The sequence below is a fragment of the Callorhinus ursinus genome, unplaced genomic scaffold (assembly GCF_003265705.2).
Source record: "Callorhinus ursinus isolate GAN/ISIS: 27379988/994484 unplaced genomic scaffold, GSC_fseal_2.0 scaffold13, whole genome shotgun sequence".
Classification (NCBI taxonomy): domain Eukaryota; kingdom Metazoa; phylum Chordata; class Mammalia; order Carnivora; family Otariidae; genus Callorhinus; species Callorhinus ursinus.
In genome coordinates, this window is record NW_027397075.1 from 37291082 (window position 1) to 37315281 (window position 24200).

At 36.3% G+C, this 24200-nt stretch overlaps 1 protein-coding gene across 1 annotated transcript in view; it reads left to right on the forward strand.

Annotated features, from left to right (window-relative positions):
- The window catches only part of TDRD5 (tudor domain containing 5), an 89630-nt gene that overhangs the window by 34761 nt on the left and 30669 nt on the right, over positions 1-24200 (forward strand). The window contains exons 7-11 of the mRNA XM_025878182.2: positions 4116-4269; positions 13378-13586; positions 14845-15065; positions 19394-19606; positions 20129-20195. Coding sequence (XP_025733967.1) covers positions 4116-4269; positions 13378-13586; positions 14845-15065; positions 19394-19606; positions 20129-20195 — 864 coding nt within the window. The remainder of the gene's footprint in view (positions 1-4115; positions 4270-13377; positions 13587-14844; positions 15066-19393; positions 19607-20128; positions 20196-24200) is intronic.

Sequence of the window (24200 nt, forward strand, 5' to 3'; positions counted from 1 at the left end):
TGGTATATCCAAACAATGGAGTATTCAGCTCTAAAAAGAAGTGAACTGTAGGTCCATTTCTTGGTTTATCTCTTCTACTCTAAAGATGTTTAAGTGCCATTTATATATATATATACTTAAAAGTTTGAAATATTTCCAGGTCTGACATATTTTCTGAGGCTGAGTCACATCATGAGCTTCCTAAAGAATACAGTCAATGATGTGCCCACTAAAATACCAATTTACACAGTTTTGCTTTTATCAAAGTTAATTGGTAGGCTTAAGTTTTAAATGTTTCACTGTATGTCACTTTTACCTTAAAAAACTAACATATTGAACTCAGTTAATGTGCGTGCTAACTCATTTTGGGGTGAAGGGTACTGATGTTGGGAGGTTACTCTGAAAATGTTTAAAAAAGATAAGATGGATTGGTAGGTAGATGGATGGATAGATGATAAAACAAATATAGCAGAATACCAATAATTATATCACTGAGGTGGTAGATGTTCATTGTCCAAGTCTTTAACCTTTTGTTGTATTTGAAAATATTTTTTTAAAGATTTTATTTATTTGACAGAGAGAGACACAGTGAGAGAGGGAACACAAGCAGGGGGAGTGGGAGAGGGAGAAGCAGGCTTCCTGCTGGAGCAGGACCCTGGGATCATTACCTGAGCCGAAGGCAGACGTTTAACGACTGAGCCATCCAGGTGCCCTCCCTCTTTTTTAAAGATTTTATTTATTTATTTATTTATTTATTTATTTATTTATTTTTATTTATTTATTGACAGAGAGGTATTTGAAATTTTTCATAAGAATATGTGAGGAAAAAATGAACAAAGGCAAGGATTTAAGAGAAAGTAACAGACTTGGAAAACATGCGAAGAAGAGCCAACGTATAAATAAAACTGAAGAGTGGAACAGAACAAATACTGAAAGCTATAGTTTGAGTGAACTTTACTGAAATGGAAGATTTGAAACTATGTATTGAAAGAACACATGACATATCTGAGAATGTTCACCAGAAAGACCCACATCAAATTATTGGACTTAAAAAAAAAAATCCTTTGGGCATCTAAACAAAAAGAGCAAGTGACTTATAAGGGAGACAGAATGAGGTTATGGGTATCTTCACAGCAGTATTTTATGCTAGAAGAAAAGGGAGTAACCTATTTCATATACTCAAGGGAAAAAATGTAGGCCAAGGATTTTATAGCTAGCAAAATTAACCTTCAACTATAGAGCGCCAGAGAAGCTGTTATCACCATGCAAGGATTCAAGAACTCTTGTTCCCTTGAGTCCATCTCAAGGAGTCTACTGGAGAATGAACTTCAGAAAACTAGAATTGTTGAGAGATAGTGACAAAAGAACTGACAATGAGTGCTACTTGTAAAGCTAAGACCAAATGAGGGTTAGAAGGAGATAATATAGTATGTAATGGCAATATAGTCTGACAATGTAGATAAAGAACAATGCCACAAAATGATAAGGGGTCAGCATAGGCAAAAAATTTTAGTTGCTTTTATTATATTGATAGTGGTAATGTTAGTACTGTTAATCAATTTTGAGACTGTTGTGTAATGTGGTATGGGGCATATTAATAATTATGACATGTGGAAGCAATTATGGGATAATTTTAATTGTATAAACATATTATAATATAATATATTCCAGGAATATCATATCATTTGGCATGATAGATGAACCTGGAATATCTTATCATTCCAGACTAATAAGGAGGCTATTAAAGACTGGGTTCACATCAGAAGGGCTTAGGAATCCGCTTGAAGAGTTATTTCAGGTATCAGTGATGATAATACGTGCAGTGGTTTGAAGTTCATCAAATATGTTTAATTCTGTGAGTTCTTATGATATTAAAAACTGGTCATCTTAGAGGATGTTAGAGAACCAATTTATTTTCTTGAAAAATGATAAAGAGCGAATCACTTATCCTGGCTTTGCTAAATGGACTGGTATGACTGGGTAACCAGGTAGCAGATGAGGGGAGCATACCTATATAATGTTCCAACTAAGTAACAAAAAAGAATTGATAGAATTTCACTATGTTAAAACCCTTAATAAAATAGTGGATCTAGGTATGGACCAGGAATGCCTCCAGACACCACCAAAAAAGAGACAACCAGACATTATGTGCCTCTTTATAAACACAGCATCACTTGAAGTCATAGAGCATGAGTCTGACCAAGCCTTTGATCCAGCTACCAATGCAGAAAATAGTTTTTGCACTAGAGTATGTCATCTGCAAAATCCACACGGTGAGGAGATGAAATCATGTAATAGGATATATTCATATATTAGAGGGCATAAATTTAAACTCTAAGTTAAAATTGAGTTGGAGGTGGAAGAGAGAAATGAAGGAGAGTGGGAGTAGAAATACATCAATTACTTCTTTGCTTATGGTTGGGAGTCTGTAAAGCTGGAGACATAACAAAGGAATTAGGAAGAAATATATCTGACATATCAGTCAGTGGACAAAAACAACTTAATACTGATTCTCAGAATCACAAAGCAAAACTCAGCTGTGTCATGTACTGATATGGGATTATCTCTGTATTAACTGAAAAATGTACAACAGATATAGTCTATTCTGCTGAAGCATGATGTGTGTTTAGATTTTGACAGTTTCTAGATAGTTGCTCAAGCAACTGAGGATGATGGTTAATGCAAGAAACTTGGAATGATTGGTTCCCTCCAGGGACGTGATCTCCTGGGCCACTGAAGGATGGGAGTGGGTCAGAGACTTAGTTTTGCTGTATACTTTTTTGAGACTCCTAAATACCATGTATTAAAAAAATTCATGAGGGGCACCTGGGTGGCTCAGTCATTGGGCGTCTGCCTTTGGCTCAGGTCATGATCCCAGGGTCCTAGGATCAAGCCCCGCATTGGGCTCCCTGCTCAGCGGGAGGCCTGCTTCTCCCTCTCCCACTCCCCCTGCTTGTGTTCCCTCTCTTGCTGTGTCTCTCTCTGTCAAATAAAATAAAATAAAATAAAAATGCTTTAAAAAAATTAATGAAATCCTTCCCAGCCTAGTCTTGTGTTTGACTGACTTGCATATTCATAGTACTAGGCCCTTTACAGAGAAGATAAACCATTAAAGAGACTAACAGACATAAAAAGAAAAGAAGCCATGATATGTAATGTGCAAAGAAGTAGAGATACAAGTCTCATTCACCATCATCCTTCCCCTTTTTTCTACCAAACTTTTCTCTCTCGGGATATTCATGACTAGCTATAGATGTGATATTAACAACCCTTTAAAACCATGACTTGGCTGATGCTGGGCCGCCGTTTTCCAAGTGTCTTGGAGAAGTGATAAAGAGTGGAATTGGGTCTCATAGTGTCCATGAACAAGAAGGTATACAGCAGTCCCGTCCTCTGTCAGGAGTTAGTTCTTTCAGAGTGTTTGCCTCTGTGTGCCTGTCAGTTTTCCCCAAGGTGATTAAGTCAGAGCAAGTGTTTATTTCCTATTCTAGTTGGAGGAACAGAAAAATAATTATGTTTAGCTCAACTGCTTTACCTTGGTTAGGAAGATAGAAGTTTAAGAATTTGAACATTTTAATGGGGGATCTCACAAGGGCAAACTTCCAATTCATTGTGCAGTTTAAACCAAACATATTTCATATAAATCCCATATATATTTTTTCTATATTTGGTATAATTTTCCTTCTTTTGCAAGGCAAGAAAATCAAACAATACTGTAGGAGATACACTGACACCTGCTTATTAATCTCAACATCTAGGGTGAAATCATAAAATTTTAAGGAAATATTTTAAAATAGTATTACTTTATTGCATGTTGAAGGTGGTAGTGAATTCTTTATCTGAAAATAAATAGCCAGTTTTATTATGACTTTTGTATTTTGTGCATTCCTCCCCCCTTTTTTAAGACTTTTGCTTTATAATCAAATATTGTTAAAAATGAGAGGTAAAAAGCCCTCCTAATTTTCACTTCAATTTACCATATGCTTTAAAAGGAACTTGAAACTGGCCTGGAAGGGACTGTAGGTGTCAAGGTAACTCACATATTGACTAAGTCCAAATTAAGGGGCATTGTTTAAGGGCATCTGTATATGTTATATTCCTTCTATCTAATGTTATTTATTTATTTTTTTTGACAGATAATCTTTAAAGAGCAACTCTCACCAAAAAAATTGGGCTTCTTAAATGTGACAGAACTTGTTGGAGCTCTTAGTGACATTCTCCGTGTTGAGTTCAGGGAAGGAGAACAAGACTTACTGGTGTTTGATGCCGATATGAAGCCACTACCACCTGGTGAGTTGAATCACAATTTGTTGCAAACCTGATTTTGTAAAAATTGAAGTATAGTTGACATACAGTTATATTACTTTTAGGTGTACAACACAGCGATTTGACCGTTCCATACATTATGCTGTGGTCACCATGATAAGTGTAGTTGCATTTTGTCACCATACAATGTTATTGCAATATGATTGACTGTATTCCCTATGCTGTATTTTTCATTCCTGTGACTTATTTATTTTATAACTGGAGGTTTGTACCTCTTAATATTCTTCACCTTTTTTGCCTATCCCCCCACCACTGCCCTCCCTTCTGACAGCTATCAGTTCTCTGTATTTATGATTGTTTCCATTTTGTTTGTATTGATTTTTAGATTTCACATATGAGTGAAATCATATTGTGTTTGTCTTTCTCTGCCTGACTTATTTTACTTAGCATAATACCCTCTAGGTTTATCCATGTTGTCTCAGATGACAAGATTTCATTTCTTTTTATAGCTGACTAATATTCCATTGTATATACACTAGGACTTTATGTGGATAGACACTTAGGTTGCTTCCATAACTTGGCTATTGTAAATAATACTGCAATAAATATAGGAGTGCATATATCTTTTTGAATTAGTGTCTTCATTTTCTTTGGTTAAATACCCAGTAGTGGAATTTTACTGGATCGTATGTTATTTTTATTTTTAATGTTCTTTTGTTTTTTTTTTGGAAACTTTACACTGTCTTCCACAGTGGTTGCACCAATTTACATTCCCACCAACAGTGCACAAGGGTTCCCTTTTCTCCATATCCTTGCCAACACTTGTCTATTTCTTATCTTGATACTAACCATTCTGATAGGTATAAGGTGATTTCTCACTATGGTTTTGATTCTGCGTTTCCCTCATGATTAACAATATTTAGCATCTTTTTTTTTTTAGCATCTTTTATGTGTCTATTGGCCATTTGTATGGCTTCTTTCAAAAAATGTCTATTCAGATTTTCTGCCCATTTTTATTTGGATTATAATTTTTTTTTGGTATTGAGTTGTAGAAGTTTTGTATGTATTTTGGATATGAACCCCTTATTGGATATATCATTTGCAAATATATTCCCCCATTCAGTAAGTTGTCTTTTCATTTCGGTTTCCTTTGTTGTGCAAAAGTTCTTTAGTTTGGTGTAGTCCCAATAGTTTATTTTACTTTGATTTCCCCTGCCAGAGGAGACATACTTGGAAAAATGTTGGTAAGGCTGATGTCTAAGAGATTACTGCCTATGTTTTCTTTGAGGAGCTTTATGGTTTGAGGTCTCACATTTGGATCTTTGAGTTTGTTTTTGTGTATGGTGTAAGAAAGTGGTCCAGTTTAATTCTTTTGCATGTAGCTGCCCAGCTTATTGAAAAGACTTTCTTTTCCCCATTGTATATTCTTGCCTCCTTTGTTATAGATTAATTGAACATATAAGCATGGATTTATTTCTGTGCTCTCTGTTCAGCTGATCTATGTGTCCATTTTTGTGCCAGTCCTATACTGTTTTGATTATCACAGCTTTGTAGTATGTCTTGAAATCTGGAATTGTGATACCTCTGTCTTTGTTCTTTTTCAAGATTCCTCTGGCTATTCAGGATCTTTTGTGGTTCCACATAAATTTTAGGATTATTTGTTTAGTTCTGTGAAAAATACTGTTGGTATTGGATCACCTGGGTGGCACAGTCAGTTAAGCAACCGACTGTTGGTTTTGGCTCAAGTCATGCTCTCAGGGTCATGAGATTGAGCTCTGCATCAGGCTCCTTGCTCAATGGGAAGTCTGCTTGGGATTCTCCCTCTCCCTCTGCCCCTCCTCTCTTTCTCTTTGAAATAAATCTTTAAAAAAATACTGTTGATATTTTGATAAGAATTGGATTGAATCTATAGATTCCTTTGGGTAGTGTTGACATTTTAACAATATTGGTTCTTCTAATCCATGAACATGGTGTATCTTTTCATTTGTGTCATCCTTAATTTCTTTCATTGGTATTTTATAGTTTTCAGAGTACGGGTCTTTTACTTGGTTAAATTTATTCCTAAGTATTTTGGTTTTTGTTTTTTGGTGCAATTATAAATGAGATTGTTTTCTTAATTTCTCTTTGAGCTACTTCATTATCAGTGTACATGCAACAGATTTCTGTATATTAATTTTGTATCCTATAACTTTACTGAATTCATTCAAATAGATTTTTGGTGGAGTTTTTAAGGTGTTCTGTATATAGTATCATGTTATTTGCAAATAGTGACAGTCTTATGTCTTATCAATTTTTTTTTTCTGATTGCTGTAGCTAGGACTTCCAGTACTGTGTTGAATAAAAATGGCAACAGTGGACATCCTTGTCTTGTTCCTGAGAGGACAAGCTTTCACTTTTTCACTATTGAGTATGATGTTAGCTGTGGGTTTGTCATATATGGCCTTTATTATGTTGAATTATGTTCCCTCTATATCTACTTTGTTGAGAATTTATCATGAACAGATGTCGAATTTTGTCAAAAGCTTTTTCTGAATCAATTGAGGCAACCATATGTTTTTTAACTTTCATTTTGTTAATGTAATTTATAATTGATTGATGTGTGGATATTGAACCATTCTGGCATTCCTAGAATAAATCCCGCTTGGTTGTGGTAAATGATCCTTTTAATGTATTGTTGAATTTGGTTTGCTAATACTCTGTTGAGTATTTTTGCCTTGTATGTTCATTAGGGATGTTGACCTGTAGTTTTCTTTTTTTGGTAGGGTCTTTGGTTTTGGTATCAGGGCAATTCTGGCTCATGGAATAAATTTGGAAGCTTTCTTTCCTCTTTTATTTTTTGGAATCATTTGAAAGAGTAGGTATTAAGTCTTCTTTATTTAAATGTTTGGTAGAATTCACCTGTGAATCCATCTGGTCCTGTACTTTTATTTCTTGGGAATTTTTTGATTAATAATTCAATTTTGTTACTAGTAATTGGTCTGTTTATATTTTCTATTTCTTCCTGATTCAGTTTTGGAAGATTGTATGTTCCTAGGAATTACCCATTTCTTCTAGGTTGTCCAGTTTGTTGGCATATAATTTTGTGTAGTATTCTCTTAGAGTTCTTTGTATTTTTGTGGTGTTGGTTTGTTTTTTGTTTCATTTTTGAAATTATTTGTTTGAATCCTTTTTTTTTCTTAATGAATCGGCTAAAAATGTATGAGTTTTGTTTATCTTTTCAAAGAACCAGCTCTTGGTTTCTTTGATCTTCTCTATTACTTTTTTGTTTTTTTTAATTTTTATTTTTTTAAATTTTATTATGTTAATCACCATACATTACATCATTAGTTTTTGATGTAGTGTTCCATGATTCATTGTTTGTGTATAACACCCAGTTTTTTTTATTGAATTTTTTTTATTATGTTAATCACCATACATTATATCATTAGTTTTTGATGTAGTGTTCCATGATTCACTGTTTGCGTATAACACCCAGTACTCCATTCAGTATGTGCCCTCTTTAATACCCATCACCAGGCTAACCCATCCCCCCACCCCCTCCCCTCTAGAACTCTCAGTTTGTTTCTCAGAGTCCATAGTCTCTCATGGTTCGTCTCCCCCTCCGATTTGCACCCCTTCATTTTTCCCTTCTTGCTATCTTTTTTTTTTTTTTAACATATAATGTATTATTTGTTTCAGAGGTACAGGTCTGTGATTCCACAGTCTTACACAATTCACAGCGCTCACCATAGCACATACCCTCCCTAATGTCTATCACCCAGCCACCCCATCCCTCCCACCCCACCCCCACTCCAGCAATCTTCAGTTTGTTTCCTGAGATTAAGAATTCCTCATATCAGTGAGATCATATGATACATGTCTCTCTCTGATTGACTTATTTCGCTCAGCATAATACCCTCCAGTTCCATCCATGTCACTGCAAATGGCAAAATTTCATTCCTTTTGATGGCTGCATAATATTCCATTGTGTATGTCTATCTGGTCTAATCTGTTGTTCAAAGCTATTGCTTATTTTCTGTTTGAGTGATCTGTTCATTGATGTAAGTGGGTGTTCAAGTCCCCTACTATTTCTCCCTTTATGTCTTCTAATATTTGCTTAATGTATACAGGTGTTCCTATGTTGGGTGCATAGATGTTTACAAGGGTTATATTTTCTTGTTGAATTGATTTCTTTATCATTATATAATGCCTTTATTTGTCTCTTGTTACAGTTTTTGTTTTAAAGTCTACTTTGTCATATTGCTACCTTGGCTTTTTTTTAATTTTTTTACTTCTATTTGCATAGTATATGTTTTTCCAGCCCTTTACTTTCAGTATGCATGTGTCTTTAGGTCTGAAGTGAGTCTCTTGTAAGGCAGCATATAGATGTCTTTTTTTTTTTTTTTTTAATTCATTCAGTTACCCTATGCCTTTTTTTTTTTCAAAGATTTTATTTATTCATTTGAGACACAGAGATACAGAGAGAGAGAGAGAGAGAAAGCATGAGCAGGGAGAGAGGCAGAGGGAGAGGGAGAAGAAGGCTCCCCGCTGGGAGCCCGATGTGGGGCTCGATCCCAGGGCCCCGGGATCATGACCTGAGCTGAAGGCAGACGCTTAACCATCTGAGCCACCCAGGTGCCCCTACCCTGTGCCTTTTGACCGGAGCTTTTAGTGCATTTACATTTAAAGCAATTATTGATAAGTATATATTTAATGCCATTTTGTTAATTGTTTTCTGATTCTTTTTATGGTTCTTTGTTCCTTTCTTCTCTTGCTTTATCTTTGTGATTCGATATTTTCTTTAGTGTTATGCCTGGATTCCTTTCTTTTTTTTTTTTTTTTTGCATATCTGTTATAGGTTTTTGTCATTACCATGAGGTTCATATATAATATCCTATGTATGTAGCAGTCTATTTTATATTTTTAGTTGGTGGTTGCCGAAGTTTGAACACATTCTAAAAACACAAAAGTTTTACTACCTCCCCCCCCAAGTTTTGTGTATATAGTGTCATATTTCATATCTTTTTATTTCCTGGCCCTTAACTAATTTTTTAGATATTGATTTTACTATGTTTGTCTTTTAACCTTTCATATTAGTTTTATAAGAGATTGATTTACTACCTTTACTATATGTTTGCTTTTACTCATGAAATTTTTTCTTTTCATAATTTTTTTTCTAATTATGGCCTCTTCTTTTCCACTTAGTCCCTTTAACATTTCTCATAAGTCTCTTATAGTGGTGATGAACTCCTTTAACTTTTGTTTGCCTGGGAAACTATTTCTTCTTAAATTCTGAATGATAACTTTGCGGGGTATTCTTGGTTATAGGGTTTTTTCCTTTCATCACTTTGAATATATCATGCCATTTCCATCACAGCTGATACTCCTATCGGGTTTCCTTGTATGTAACATGTTGCTTTTCTGTTGCTGATTTTTAGATTCTCTACCTTTAATTTTTGACATTTTAACTAATTTGTATCTTGGTGTGGACCTCCCTAGATTCATCTTGTTTGGGATTTTTGTGATTCCTGGACTTGGATGTCTGTTTTCTTAACCCAGGTCAGAAAAGTTTTCAGCTATTATTTTTTCAAGTTATTTTTCTGCCCTTTTCTCTCTCTCTCTTTGGGACCCCTATAGTGTGAATGTTAGAATGCCTGATATTGTCTCAGAGATCCCTTAACTTATCCTCATCTGAAAAAATATTTTTTCTGTTCAGCATGGGTGCTTTCCATTACCCTGTTTTCCAGATTGCTGATTCATTCTTCTGTACCTGCTGATCTGCTGTTGATTCCCTCTAATGTATTTTGCATTTCAGTTATTGTATTCTTCAGCTTTGATTGGTTATTTTTAATATTATCTGTCTCTTTGTTGAAGTTTCTCTGAGTTCATGCACTCTTCTCTGGAAGTCAAGTGAGCGTCTTTATGATTATTATCTTGAACTCTTTATCAGATAGCTTGTTCATTACCATTTGGTTTAGTTCTTTTTTGAGGTTTTGTCTTATTCTTTCATATGGGGCATATTCCTCTCTCTCCTCATTTTGTTTGACTCTCTGTGTTTGTTTCTATGAATTAGGTGGAAAACTACTTCTCCTAGACTTGAAGGAATTGCCTTGTGTAGGAACATCCCCTGTATAGACTGTATGTGTCTGGCAGCTTTGGTCGGTTGGCTGGAGCTTAGTGCATGCAGGCTGGGTGTCCCAGGGCACTTGCTTTAGGACCACTCTGGTGTGATGGCTGGAGCTGAAGTGGGTACAGAGCAGAGGATTCTGGTACTCTCCATGCACAGTGTGTCCTGGAGGTACAACTGGAGCTGAAGTGAGTGTGGGCTGGGGGTTCTTGGAGTGTTCCGCATAGTGGGTACCCAAGTAAATTGTCTATAGCTAAAGTGGGGATGGGTCTGGAGTATTCTGGAAGATGGAAACCTGATTATTATTTGTTCCTGAAAGGACAAGGAAAAATAAAGCATTGCTTACATAATATTCTTTACTGTAACCACATCAACCAAACAGATTACACGTTAGCCTTGAAAACACTTTGATATGATGACCATTCTTTTTGGTGATATTTGTTGTAGTAAGGCTAACCTGTATCATTAATGAAGACCATCTAAATTATTTTTTAGGATTTATTTATTTTAGAGAGAGAAAGAGGGAGAGACAGAGTGCGCCAGTGTGGGGAGGGGTAGAGGGAGGGCAGGAGAGAAGGCAGACTCCGAGCTGAGCACACGGCCTGACTTAGGGCTTGATCCTACAACCCTGAGATCATGACCTGAGCAGAAACGAAGAGTCGGATGCTTAACCACCTGAGCCACCCAAGCGCCCCAAAGACCGTCTGAATTTTTAAAATGTACTTTCTTCATTATCCACATATTTGGATAACTCTGAAGAAATAAATTTTCTAAAATAGTGATCTGATGGGGAAGCACCAAAACAGTGGTTGTTAACTCTGGCTGTGCATCAAAAGCTTTTTAGAAATACATGGTTATTTGGAATAAATGGGTGTGTATTGGGACCTAGCACTTGTATTTATTTTTAAACAAACTTTTTATTTTGGGATAATATTAGGTTTATAGAAAAGTTGCAGAGATATTAATGAATTCTCATATGCTCTTCATCCATATCCCCTAATACTAACATCTTATATTACCATGATACATATATCAAAACTAAGAAATTAACTGATACATTACTATTAATGAAACTCTAGATTTTATTTTGGTTTTACCATTTTTCCCATAATTGTTCTATTTCTGGATCCACTCCAGGATACCACATTGCATTTAGGGCACTTGATTTTTGTTTGTTTTTTGTGTTTTTCTTTTGACTAAGGTTTTTTTTCTTTTGAAATTTTTATTGAGGGTATTATACATTTATATACAGTTATTATGAACAAATGCAGAGAGATTCCATGTACTTTTTCCTCTGTTCCCTCAGTGGTCATGCTAAATTATAGTATAATATAGTTCAGTTGACCCTTGAACAAGATGGGTTTGAATTGGATAGGTCCACTTATATATGGATTATTTTTGGTAAAATTAGTATAGTACTGTAAATGTAATTTCTCTTCTTTATAATTTTTTAAACTTTTTCTTTAGCTTTATTATAAGAATACAGTATATGATATATATGACATACAAAATATATGTTAATCAACTGTTTATGTTACAGTAAGGCTTCTGGTCTGCAGTAGGCTATTAGTAAAGTTTTTGGGGAATCAAAAGTTGTATGCAGATTTTTGACTGCATGGGGGGGTGATGTCTCTAACCTCTGCATTATTCAAGGGTCAACTGTATTTATATTTTTATAGGTTTTTTTTTTTTAAGATTTTATTTATTTGGCAGAGAGACAGCAAGAGAAGGAACACAAGCAGGGGGAATAGGAGAGGGAGAAGCAGGCCTCCCACTGAGCAGGTAGCCTGATGTGGGGCTCGATCCCAGGACCCTGGGATCATGACCTGAGCTGAAGGCAGATGCCCAACGACTGAGCCACCGGAGCGCCCCTATATTTTTTTTTATTTTTATTGTCATGTTAATCACCATATATTACATCTTTAGCGCCCCTATATTTCTATAAACTTTTACAAGTGGTTTCGATGGATAGCAATTTTTTGTCCAAAATGTAAATGTATCTTTTCTGATTTTTCTGATTATTAAAATAACTCATGTTCATTTTAGAAAATATCACAGATGAGTGGAAAGTTGGAAGTGAAGAATTACCATCATTTTAGTTCCCCCAAAAATGCTGTTAGAATTTTTACATAGTCTTCCAGATTTTTTTCAACATATATGTAAGCATTGCTAGATTTTTAAAAACTTATAAAAGCAACATTTACTTATTAAATAATTGCAGCAATGTAGAATGGTAACTAGTAATTGTTTTAATGGGTCTTTTTTGAACCTTTTATATATAACACAGTTATTTATCATATGTATAATTTTCTTGTACAAAACATTATTATATAAATGTATACGTTCTTTTTATACTTCATGTATTATGGATGTTCTATATCAGCATAAATAAGTTTATTTCATCCTTTTTAACTACATGTAATTCTTTTATGTGACTACATTCAATCAGTCTCATATTGACAGACATGTAGAGTGTATTTATTTTTTATCATTATAAAAGATACAGATGTGGATACCTACATCTTTGTGGACTTTTATTTGTTTTTCTTTAGGAGCCACTATGGTTTTAGGTCTATCTGGAGTCTGTTTTAATGTGGCAACCTCTTATAATCATCATACACATGTAATTTGAACAAAATATGTGATTGATTTGGTAATTCCCTAAAAATTAAGGCACTGAATTATGGAATATTTAGTCACATACATCGTACATTAAGCAACAGTGCACTTTCACTGCTAAAGTTGAACAAAAAATAAATTGAAATCAGGATGTTGAAAAATAAAACCTTTAGTCAAAGTTCAAGAAACCTTACCAGACTTACCCTCTCCCTTGCCAACATAAATAGTTTAAGATTTGTTCCCTTCTAGAATTTCCTTTTATCTCTCCATACTGAAAGGTCTGCAAAGACAGGTTCATGTCTCTCATTTATCATTATTTTCCCAGTGCCTGGCCCATAGAATGTGCTTAATAAGTTATACAAATTATTGTGATAGCTATCCACAGGCTACTGTATTGATCATTTCAGATGGAGACGTTTCATCAGTCAGAAATTCATGTTTAGTTCAATCGGATAAGAAAATAGAAGTCAAAGCTTATGTCTCCAGTCCCCCTAGAAATTCACTGTCTACTGCTGCTGTCGAGGAGACTGCATGGGATTGTCCTCCTAAAAACCATAAGGAGCCAGAACAGAAGATTTGCAAGAAGCCTAATCTGGTGGTAAAACCTTTACAGCTGGTAAGGTTTAACGACTTTGTATACTGGAGATTCAGCATTATGAAAAGTAAATGAATATTTCTTCAAACCAAAATTCTATTTTAGAAAAGTCTTATTTCTAGATACATGATTTCTTAGAGCAAAGCTTTGGTCTGAAGTCGCCTTATGCAGCATTTATTCTGGTTTTCAATCTTTTGTATAACTAATTTCATTCAGATCTCATTTTAAAGTTTTCAGATGGCTTTGAAGATTTGCCAGTTTTTGCAAGAGGTTATAGCCAATGCTCGGTCCATGTTTTTTAAAATGTAGGCTGGAAAACCGTCGAGGGCTTCAGAAGGAAGAATTGAGGAGCTTTATTTTCACTTTATGTCTCAACAGCTGCTGCAGATTGCCCTGCACCTGTCCTCAACTATAGGGTGCTTTTCCTTTTTTCTTTTTCATTACATGTCCACACAGTTCTCCTTTTTTGTGCTGTCCTCTCCTGTTATTTATTTTGTTGTTGTTAAGGAATTAATTGCTTACTCTTCTTTTCTTCTACCATCTATACCTGGCTTCTTTCATGGAAGGAAAACAATTTGTTTGGAAAGCCTACTGCATATTTTCTAGAGGATAAGAGAAAGGCCTAAAGGAGAATAAGATATTTTAGAATAAGAGTGTTTGAGAAACCCTATTTTTGGTTGGAAGACTAGTGTGAAATTTAATGCATTCTTTAAAGTTACCTTTGTTGGTAGGGTTGGGTAGGATGACAGTCTGTCTTGGCTCAGCTTGAATATTTTAAGTACCATATTTGCAATTTTGTATGGGGTAGCTGTATAACATACTTTTAATATCATAAGGCAGTCGTTTTCATATATTAATGTAGGTAAGGATCACCTAGGGAATTATTTTTAAAAGATTTTATTTATTTATTTGATAGAAAGCACAGGCAGGGGGAGCGGCAGGCAGAGGGAGAGAGAGAAGCAGGCTCCTCAAGGAGCAGGGAGCCAGGCTTGGGACTCGATCCCAACACCCTGGGATCGTGACCTGAGCCTAAGGCAGATGCTTAACCGACTGAGCCACCCAGGTGCCCACCTAGGGAATTTTTTAAGTGTATAACTGGAAGCCCCACTTCCAGGTATTTTGGATCAGTAAGTCCTGGCTAATGCCTAAGAAGCTTCATTTTTATAGTTTCCCAGGTGATTCTGATAAAGATGACTCATGAAATATACTTTGAGAAATGTCATAGTTTGAAATGCCACTCAAGGTTTTATAGTGGTTTCTTTTCTTTTTTAACTTGTAGCAAGTAGAAGTTAACAAGTCACAGCTCAACCTGGCAATGGCCAATCGTGATATCCCACCAGATGCTGTACGGGACAAGAAATTATGCAGACTGCCACCATTAGATACCAGTACCCTTGTGGGGGTCTTCGTGGAGTATATCATCTCTCCTAGTCAATTCTATATCCGAATCTATAGCAGGGATTCATCTGAGTTACTTGAAGACATGATGATTGAGATGCGGTAGGAGCCTGTTGTTTTCAGTGTATTTTTCATGTATCTCATTCTAAATCATAAGTTCTCAACATTTTGATTTTAGGGCTTTTAAAAATTAAGGACTGGAGAACTTTTGTTTATTGATATTTATCTTAGAAATTAAAACTGTAACATTAAATTTTTTTTTGTTTAAAAATAATGGTAAGTCCATTTGTGTGAATATAAATAACATAGTTCTGTGAAAAATAACTATTTTCCAGAAATTATAATATTGGCATTGTTCTACATTTTTGCAGATCGCTTTAATATCTGTCTTAATAGAAGAAAGTTTGATTTTAATATCTGCTTTTGTCTTTAATCTCTTGAGGTACATTGTTTTGGTTGAAGTATATGAAAACATCTGGCCTCACACAGATACATAGTTGGGGAAAAGAGTATTTTAGTAGCCTTTTCAGAAAATTGTAAATCATCTTTAATAATTTCAGAAAATTCTGGAACATTCCCAAACTTGGCAAGTGGTAGTTTTTTAAAAATTAGTTGCAGTATGGAATTTGAACTTTTCATACCCTGTGATAAAGTCCGTTGGTCTTCCTTTGCACTTTGAATGAACCAGGACTGGTTATGCAATTGCAGGCTCCAGTGCAAAATTAAAATGCAAGATGCTGAGTTTAAAAATCACTAAGAATTTCAGGACAGCAATAGCAGAACATTAAAGCAAGCGTAAGGCCCTTCTAAGTGTGGACTCAATAGAACTGGCCCTGAAAGGATCTTTTACCCCCATTAATAATTTAAAACATCGTGCACTGGTAATTTGGAAAACACTGTTTTGCTGAGTTATATAGATCTTCCACATTTATTAATATCACCACTGATCTCATCCAAAAAGTATTACATATTAGGGAGCTGTCAAGCTCATGGTGGTAGATGCAACATTTCCAAAATCTTTATTTTCACTTGAAAGCCTTTAATTTTATCCGTGATGACAAATACTGTCAGTGTTTTCCTTGAAGTGACAGGCTCATCTCATTTTTGAGAAAATGTGTGTCAGATACCTAAGTCTGAATAAACATAGTTTGATAACGGTCCTTTCAAGCAAAAATGGTGTTCCATGAGAACAATGGCTAGTTCATTTTCCAAGTAAAAATGTTCCACAAAAACAGCTAGTTCAATTCACAACTCAAGTGCATAAGTGCTTTTCCTTAAGACAACTTGAGAAGTGTTTTATGTGTATAGTACTTCCATTTTTGTCACACAGAATATTGAAAAGATGGTCACTCAGTGGTTGATACTTAATAAACAATTTTTATTACTTTATCAAGGACATTCTTAAGTGACTGGCTTTTTTTTTCTTTTTTCTTTAATTGTGAGTGTGTGACTGACATATAAATGATAAGTTTGGTGCCACTGTCTTGATTTGGTTAAGGCCCCTTGCTTTTTTTTTTTTTTTTTACCATCATTGCAAATGTTAACACAGTGAAAAGGGTAAATCGCTATTTTACTCAACTACTACTACTCTAATTTCTTTTCTCTGCTGAAAAATGATGCCCTTTCTTAGTAAACACCATGAAAAATGTGTACATTTGCAGTCACTTAAGATTTATTCATGAACAACAGTGTCTGGTTTTTACATAGGTGTCACATATAAGAATAATTTATTACATACTTCTCCAAGAGCATTCCATTTTTTAATCTAATTTTACCACATTATATACTCCACTCCTCTCTCACCCAAGAACACCTGGCATAATGTAAGTCACATAAAAATCACTTAGTAAAAATATCATATATTCCATTCCAGGATGCCTGTAAGATTTAGTACATGTTTTAAAGCACACTTAGGGGCTTTGTGACCTTGAAGTTACTTTAACTCTATAGGCCTAGTCTCCTTATCTTCAAAGTAGGGATACTAATAGTACCTGCCTCACAGAGTTGTGACGATTAAAGTACTTAGAAAGGAGTCTAGTTCAAAAGTTGGCTACTGTTGTTATCAATACCATATCTGCTGTGTGCTTGGGATGTTGAGGCATGAGGAATACAAGGAGAAGACAGACGTGGTCTTTCCTTTGTCAACACCACGATTATCTGGGAAGATAGGGGATATGTGGGGTATTTCATGAGGTGGTCATTCTGCCTGGGCAAGGTGGAAGAGAGCTTCACAAAGCAGGTACTTGAGCTCGGCTTAAAAAACAAGTAAGAATTTGCCAGTCAAGGTGTGAGTGTGTATGTGCAGGTCCAGTCCTCGGCACTGAGGGCAGTAATAGCATTAACAACAGGAGTAGCGCTGTGCTCTGGGAGCAACAAATAGGGCACTGAGGTTACCACTGCGTGAGGTTGGGTGGACAGTGACTGAATGTGAAACTGGAATTAGGGAAGAGCTGGAGTATGAACACCATGGGAAGAAATTCTGACTTCTTCTGTAGACAACGAGGAGCCTCTGAAGGTTTTTAGAAAGTAGGGGCATCAACAGGTTTGTATTTCAGGATAACTCTGGTTGCAATGCAGAAGGTGGGTGGAGTGAACAGGAGAGCATCCATTACTATGCTAGTCTTGGTAGGAGCGTGAGAGTGGAAAGGGAGAGAGAAATTGGAGAGAATTTGGGAAAGTACAGTTGTCAGGTCTTGGTGACAAGCATGGGTTTGAGAAAGATAAGGGAGAAAGGGAGACTAGGAAACCTGTGTTGACTTTAGAGATTGGGTAGGTTTGAGCTGGGGTTAGAAGTTTGCACCTGGTGCCTCTAAGGTGACCATGAGGTATAGGGAATTGATAATGTTGAGTGGACAATATTAGTTAGGATTAGGTTTAGCCACTGTTACAAAGACATAACTTAGCCATAGGAGCATAAAGAAGATAAAAGTTGATTTCTTCTTCCCGTAGTAGCCCATATATAAACACTACAGACCAATAGGGTAGCTCCATGGTGTTAGGGATGCAAGTGTTTCCTGTCTTGCTGTTGCAGACAGTGTGTTGCCCCCATCTGCATGGTCCAGGAGGTAGCTCGCCACCACACCCAGCAGCTCCTCATTCCAGCCAGTGGGAAGGAGAAAGAGAAGAAGGTAGGAAGTTGGAGGCATGCCATTTTCTTGAAAGACAAGAGCTGGAATTTCTATACTTGACTTTTTTTTCCCCCAGAGACATGTACTCTTATTTATTTCTTTTCTTTTTTGATTTTTTTTCATTTTTTAAAATTTTATTATGTTAATCACCATATATTACATCATTAGTTTTTGATATAGTGTTCCATGATTCATTGTTTGCGTATAACCCAGTGCTCCATGCAGTATGTGTCCTCTTTAATACCCATCACCAGGCTAACCCGTCCCCCTACCCCACCATACTTGACTTTTTTTTTTAATTGTGGTAGAATACACATAAAATTTACTATCCTAATCATGCACACTCTACTTTTTCTCACATCTTATTTCCCAGAGCTTAGTATTCACATCCAGATGCAAGGGAGCCTGGGAAATCTGAATGGCTATATACTCAGGAAAATTTGGGATTCTCTTACTAGGGGAAGAAGAGAGGAGAGTGAGAATTGGGGGAAAACTAGCATCTTTTCTGTACAGCTGGAAGTAAAGTTTCAAAATTCAGAAGCAATTCAGCGTCTAAAGATCCCGATGGAGAATCACCAGTTTATCCGTAGTGGTGTAAGACATGAAAGTGGGTGAGATGGTGCTGTGTACAGCAAGAATATTAATAGATAAGGAGTACCTACTTTATTTGGGCTCTGTGCCAAACATTCACATATTTGAACTAAGGTTTTATTATCCTCTCCATGCGCAACAAGTAAACTGAAGCACAGAAAGACAAAGATACATGGCTAGTAAATGATGGAGTCAGAATTTGAGCTCATGTCATTGGCTCCAAAGCCTGAGCTTTTATTATTTTATACTTCCCAAAAAGAGGAACCCAGAGAACCCAGACGTTTAAGGCAATTACAGGGCCAGGATAGGAATAATTATTGACAGGGAAGAATTGGGAGCAAATAGTGTCTTGGAAACTAGGGTAGAGACTGAAAGAGGACGGGGTCAGGGTCATGCTGCAGAGAATTAACGGACCACCAATGGCTTAAAAATGCCCATTTTAGGAAATGCTGAGGAATAAGGTTGGATTACATTTTGTTCAGAGAGTATGAGCTTAAATGAATGTGTGACTTTCTATTTGAAGAAGTTTGTCGATGAAGAGAAGGGATTTGGATAAGAAAGAGGAAAATAATAGTAATAAGCATTAACAAATCAGAAAAAGTGGGGATTCTTTTCCTTTTTGCCAAGACTTTCTTGCTCTTGATACGTTAGTAAAAATGATCTTGGTATTTTCTTCCCCTATGTGATTCCCTCTATTATGGAATTCTGTAGGCGCTGCTATTCTAATCAGCTGGTTTCTGATCGGTACGCTATGCCGGAGTATTTCATCCAACCAGGACATCTCTGTTGTGTAAGGATTTCTGAGGATAAGTGGTGGTATCGGGTCATTATCCATCAAGTCCTTGGGAAGCAGGAAGTTGAAGTATTCTACCCAGACTTTGGAAATATTGGAACTGTTCAGAAGTCCTCCCTGAGGTTTCTCAAGTGAGTTAACAAATCTTACTAAATTATTCTTAAGTTTTGAATCCTGTGTTGAAGCCACATGGAGTTAGGATCACTCTTCCTTTTCTCTTGCCTTCCTCCCTCCATCCTTCCCTCTTTGTTCTTAGTGCAAATGGACTTGGCATACGGTTCCTTAGTTTCACAGGGAGATTATAATCTCTTATGTCTTCTTTCACATGATTATGAATCTGAATGGACCATGAGACTAAATTCCAGTCTCTTAATTAAGAAAATGATTTTTTGGGTCATGCTAAGAGTTGCATTTATATAGCATGAAGGTTAGTTTGTTCCTACCTCTATTTTAATTGCATGGTTTTCAAAGATTATTATGTCTAAAGATTTTACTTCTTAGATTGCTTTAAAGTGTAAGACATTAACTTAAAAATCTATGAATAAAATACTCCGAAGTGGTGTGAATAGCTCAAATCAAGAATGGATTAGAGATTCCATAAAATGCATTTAAAGATATGATTAAATATTTGTGTATTTGATTATCTCTTGCAGGTGCTGCTACACAAAGCTTCCAGCTCAGGCTATCCCTTGTTCTTTGGCTTGGGTGAGACCAGTAGAGGTATGTTTATTCCCCATTTAATCAGCAAACGTTTGATACTTAGAACAGTTCTAGGATCTCAGGATACAAAAATAAAACATGGAATGAGCCCTATGATGAGAAATCACTGTAGATAGTCTGGAAGATAGACGTGGAGACAGAAATCAGTGTGCTGTGTTGTATTTGCTGTAGAGCTGTTTATGGTGTGTGCTAGGAGGTGCAGAAGGAGGAGTGCGCTACTCTGTTGAGGGTAGTCAGGGATGACCCTGTGGCCGAGGTGGCGTTGGAGTGGAACTTCGAAGGAAGATTAGGACTGTAACTAGACAAAAAAAAGAAAGCTGTTCCAGCCAAAGGGAGGGTAACATAAAACATCTGAAATTTGAGAAATGATAAGTGGCTCAGTTTGCTTACATGGCAGCAGATGAGCTGGAGTTGGTGGATGGAAGTGATATGAGAGAAACAGACAGGACCCTGAATGGGGATCTGTATCCGTGTTCAGGAGTCCAGACATTGTCCTTTAGATGCTGGGGAGCAACTAAAGGATGTACCTAGGGAACCACCATACTGTTAGATGTTTTTGAAGAATTCTCTGGTAACATAGTTGTGTGAGATGACTGAAGTGGGATGAAGCAAGAGGCATTTTTTTTTTTTATTAACATATACTGTATTATTTGTTTCAGGGGTACAGGTCTGTGATTCATCAGTCTTATACAACTCACAGCACTCACCATAGCACATACCCTCCCCAGTGTCCATCACCCAGCCACCCCATCCCTCCCACCCCACCCCCACTCCAGCAACCCTCAGTTTGTTTCCTGAGATTAAGAGTCTCTTATGGTTTGTCTTCCTCTCTGGTTTTGTCTTGTTTCATTTTTCCCTCCTTTCCCCTAGGATCCTCTGTCTTGTTTCTCAATTCCTCATATCAGTGAGATCATATGATACTTGTCTTTCTCTGATTGACTTATTTTGCTTAGCATAATACCCTCTAGTTCCATCCATGTCATTGCAAATGGCAAGATTTTATGTTTTTTGATGGCTGCATAATATTCCATTGTGTGTGTGTGTGTGTGTGTGTGTGTGTGTGTGTGTGTGTGTACACCACATCTTCTTTATCCATTCATCTGTCGATGGACATCTTGGCTCTTTCCATAGTTTGGCTATTGTGGACATTGCTGCTATAAACATTGGGGTGCAGGTGTCCCTTCGGATCACTACATTTGTATCTTTGGGGTAAATACCCAGTGGTGTGATTGCTGGGTCATACGGTAGCTCTATTTTCAACTTTTTGAGGAGCCTCCATATGGTTTTCCAGAGTGGCTGCACCAGCTTGCATGCAGGAGGCATTTTCATCCATATAGAGACATTTGTTTATGTAGTTATGAATATCGTGCACCTAACTTGGTGTTTTTCCCTCAGAAGTCTTTTTTTTTTTTTTTTTTTAAGATTTATTTGAGAGAGAGAGAGCAAGCACAGGGGGAGTGGCAGGCAGAGGGAGAGGAAGAAGCAGGCTCCCTGCTGAGCCTGGAGCCCGAAGTGGGACTCGATCCCAGGACCCTGGGATCATGACCTGAGCCAAAGGCAGATGATTAACCCACTGAACCACTCAGGTGCCCCAGAACTCTTAATTGTATATGCCGTACACACTTATTATATTACATTTGTCTTAACGTACTGGTTGCTTACATATTACATGGATTATTCCTGTCAAGAAATTTATCTGAAAAACACAGTACAGAAGAAAAAGAAAAAACATTACTATTATTCTACTTTTCAAACACATTCAATTTAGAACTTTGATGTTTGTTTCAGTTTACTGGATGTTGGGGGTCAGTTTTTGTAGGGTTTTCAGGATTACATAAAATAGTAGTATTATTTTATATTCTTAACTCAGCATTATTACAGCATAAATTATTATGTTACCATAGTTTTCAATTTTAATAGATTCATAGTAATCTGTTAGGTAAATGTATATCATAGATTGATTAACTATCCCTTTATCGTCAGACATTCAATCTGTTCTGATTTTTGAGTATATAAATAATGTATGCAGTTACAGTCTTTGTGCAGGTCAGTATTTTGGATTTTTAGGGTGCATTTTAGTCTTGGTTTTTTTCTTCCATGAGGAAGGTCAGGGCTAAATTTGTGACTCACTTGGAGCCAGTGTTCATTATTCTCATATTAGCTAGATGGCTTCCATTTTTGTGTCTCTTTTTGTTTTCTTATTTCCTTCCTGAAATCTTCTGACCTTAGGGCTTTTGCCCACTCTCTTCCTTGGAGTAGCTTGTTCATTCCAATTTTAGTATATGTGCTGCCGAAGCGAGCACGGAGTAGCTTGTTCAAAGCATTCTCATGGTTGGCTCCTTTTTGTCATTCAGATTTAAGCCCAAATGTTATTTCCCAAGAAGGACTTCCTTGACCAGCCAGATTTAAAGTACACACTTCCACTTCAGTCATTCATTGCAATTTATCTTTATAACACTGTTATCTGGTATTATTATAATTATTTGTTCACACACACAGTGTAAGCTTCTGAGATGAGGGGCATTGTTCACTATATCTCTAGTGCCTAGATCAATGGTTGCGTCATTGTAGGTGCTTAATAAAGGTCTTCAACTGAATGAATGAATCTCAACTTTTTATCTTTTTTTCTGGTTTCAAAAATAGTTAACACATTTGGTAATGGCAGAGTAACAATAGAGTAGCATGGTGGGACTAATACTCCCATAGGCAAAATCCAAAGCAGGCAGAAAAGCAGAAATCTACCCTTGAGAGTCAAGCCACAGGGTGGTAAGATCAGGAAATTTTCAGCTTCTATCCTGGGGTCACTCCCCAGTCTATAGCCTTGCTGGCTTGAAGAGTTAGAGGATGTTGTTTGGGACTGGCAGAACAGCTGGGAGTTAAGGGAGAAATACTTGAAGGGAGGGAACCACAGAATGGGTGTTTCAAAATCAGTGACTTGCCATCTGCCCAAAACCTTAGATGACTCCTAAACTCTGCAGGCATTAGGAGAACCCAGTGGCCCTAGTGAAACATCACTGGCTTACTTACTCTTTCTTTTTGTCACCTTGCATGCATTCTTTCGAAGTTTTTTAATCATTCCACTAACACACTATATTATTTTAGGGATTATTCTAGGAAATACAACACTTGTAAATAACAATGCAAACACATTAGAACACTTTCTTCTTTAACCTCCTCTTCTGATCTATTTTTGTTGTATAATTATTGTTATTGTTTTAAACCCCTCAAGAAATGGACCACATAAAATAATGTTCATTTAGATTTAGTCATGTATTTCTCAATTTCTTAGCTCTTCATTCTGGCCACTCAAACCCCTTGAGAACATTTTCCTTTTATTTGAACGTATCCTTTAAGATTTCATTTTGTGAGGGTTTGCCGATAGCCAAACTCATGTTTACCTGGACACATAATTTTGCCTTTATTTTTTGGAAGATACATTCACTAGAATTTTAGGTTGGCACGTGATATGTTTAGTGCACTGAAGATATTATTATACTGGCTTCTGGTCTCCCTTACCTTATTGGAGAAGTCAGCTGTCAGCCTGATGGATGTTCCTTTGAAGGCAGTGTCCTTTTTGTCTGTAGCTGTTTCTAGCATTTCCTGTTTGTGGCTTGTGTCTTCAGTTTTAGTATGTTTTATGTGTGGATTTATTCTAATAACGTACTTTGTGGTTCATTGAATTCCCTTTATCTGTACTTTGTTACTTTATCTTAAATCCAGCAAATTCCCGGCCATTATCTCTTCAATTATTATTGTTTTCACCCCATTATTCATATTTATATTCCCTCTGTCTCTATTTCTGCATCTCTTTTTCTGGGACCACAATTAAAAGTATGTTAATGTTTCTCAGTTTATCTTCCATATTTTTAAAACTGTATTTTTCTGTATTTTACATATTTCTCTCTTTCCATATTGCATTCTGGGTATCTTCCACTTTACTGATTTACTCTCTAATTCTGTCTAACCTGCTACTGAATCAATCTTTTAGGTTTTAAGTTTTGGTTA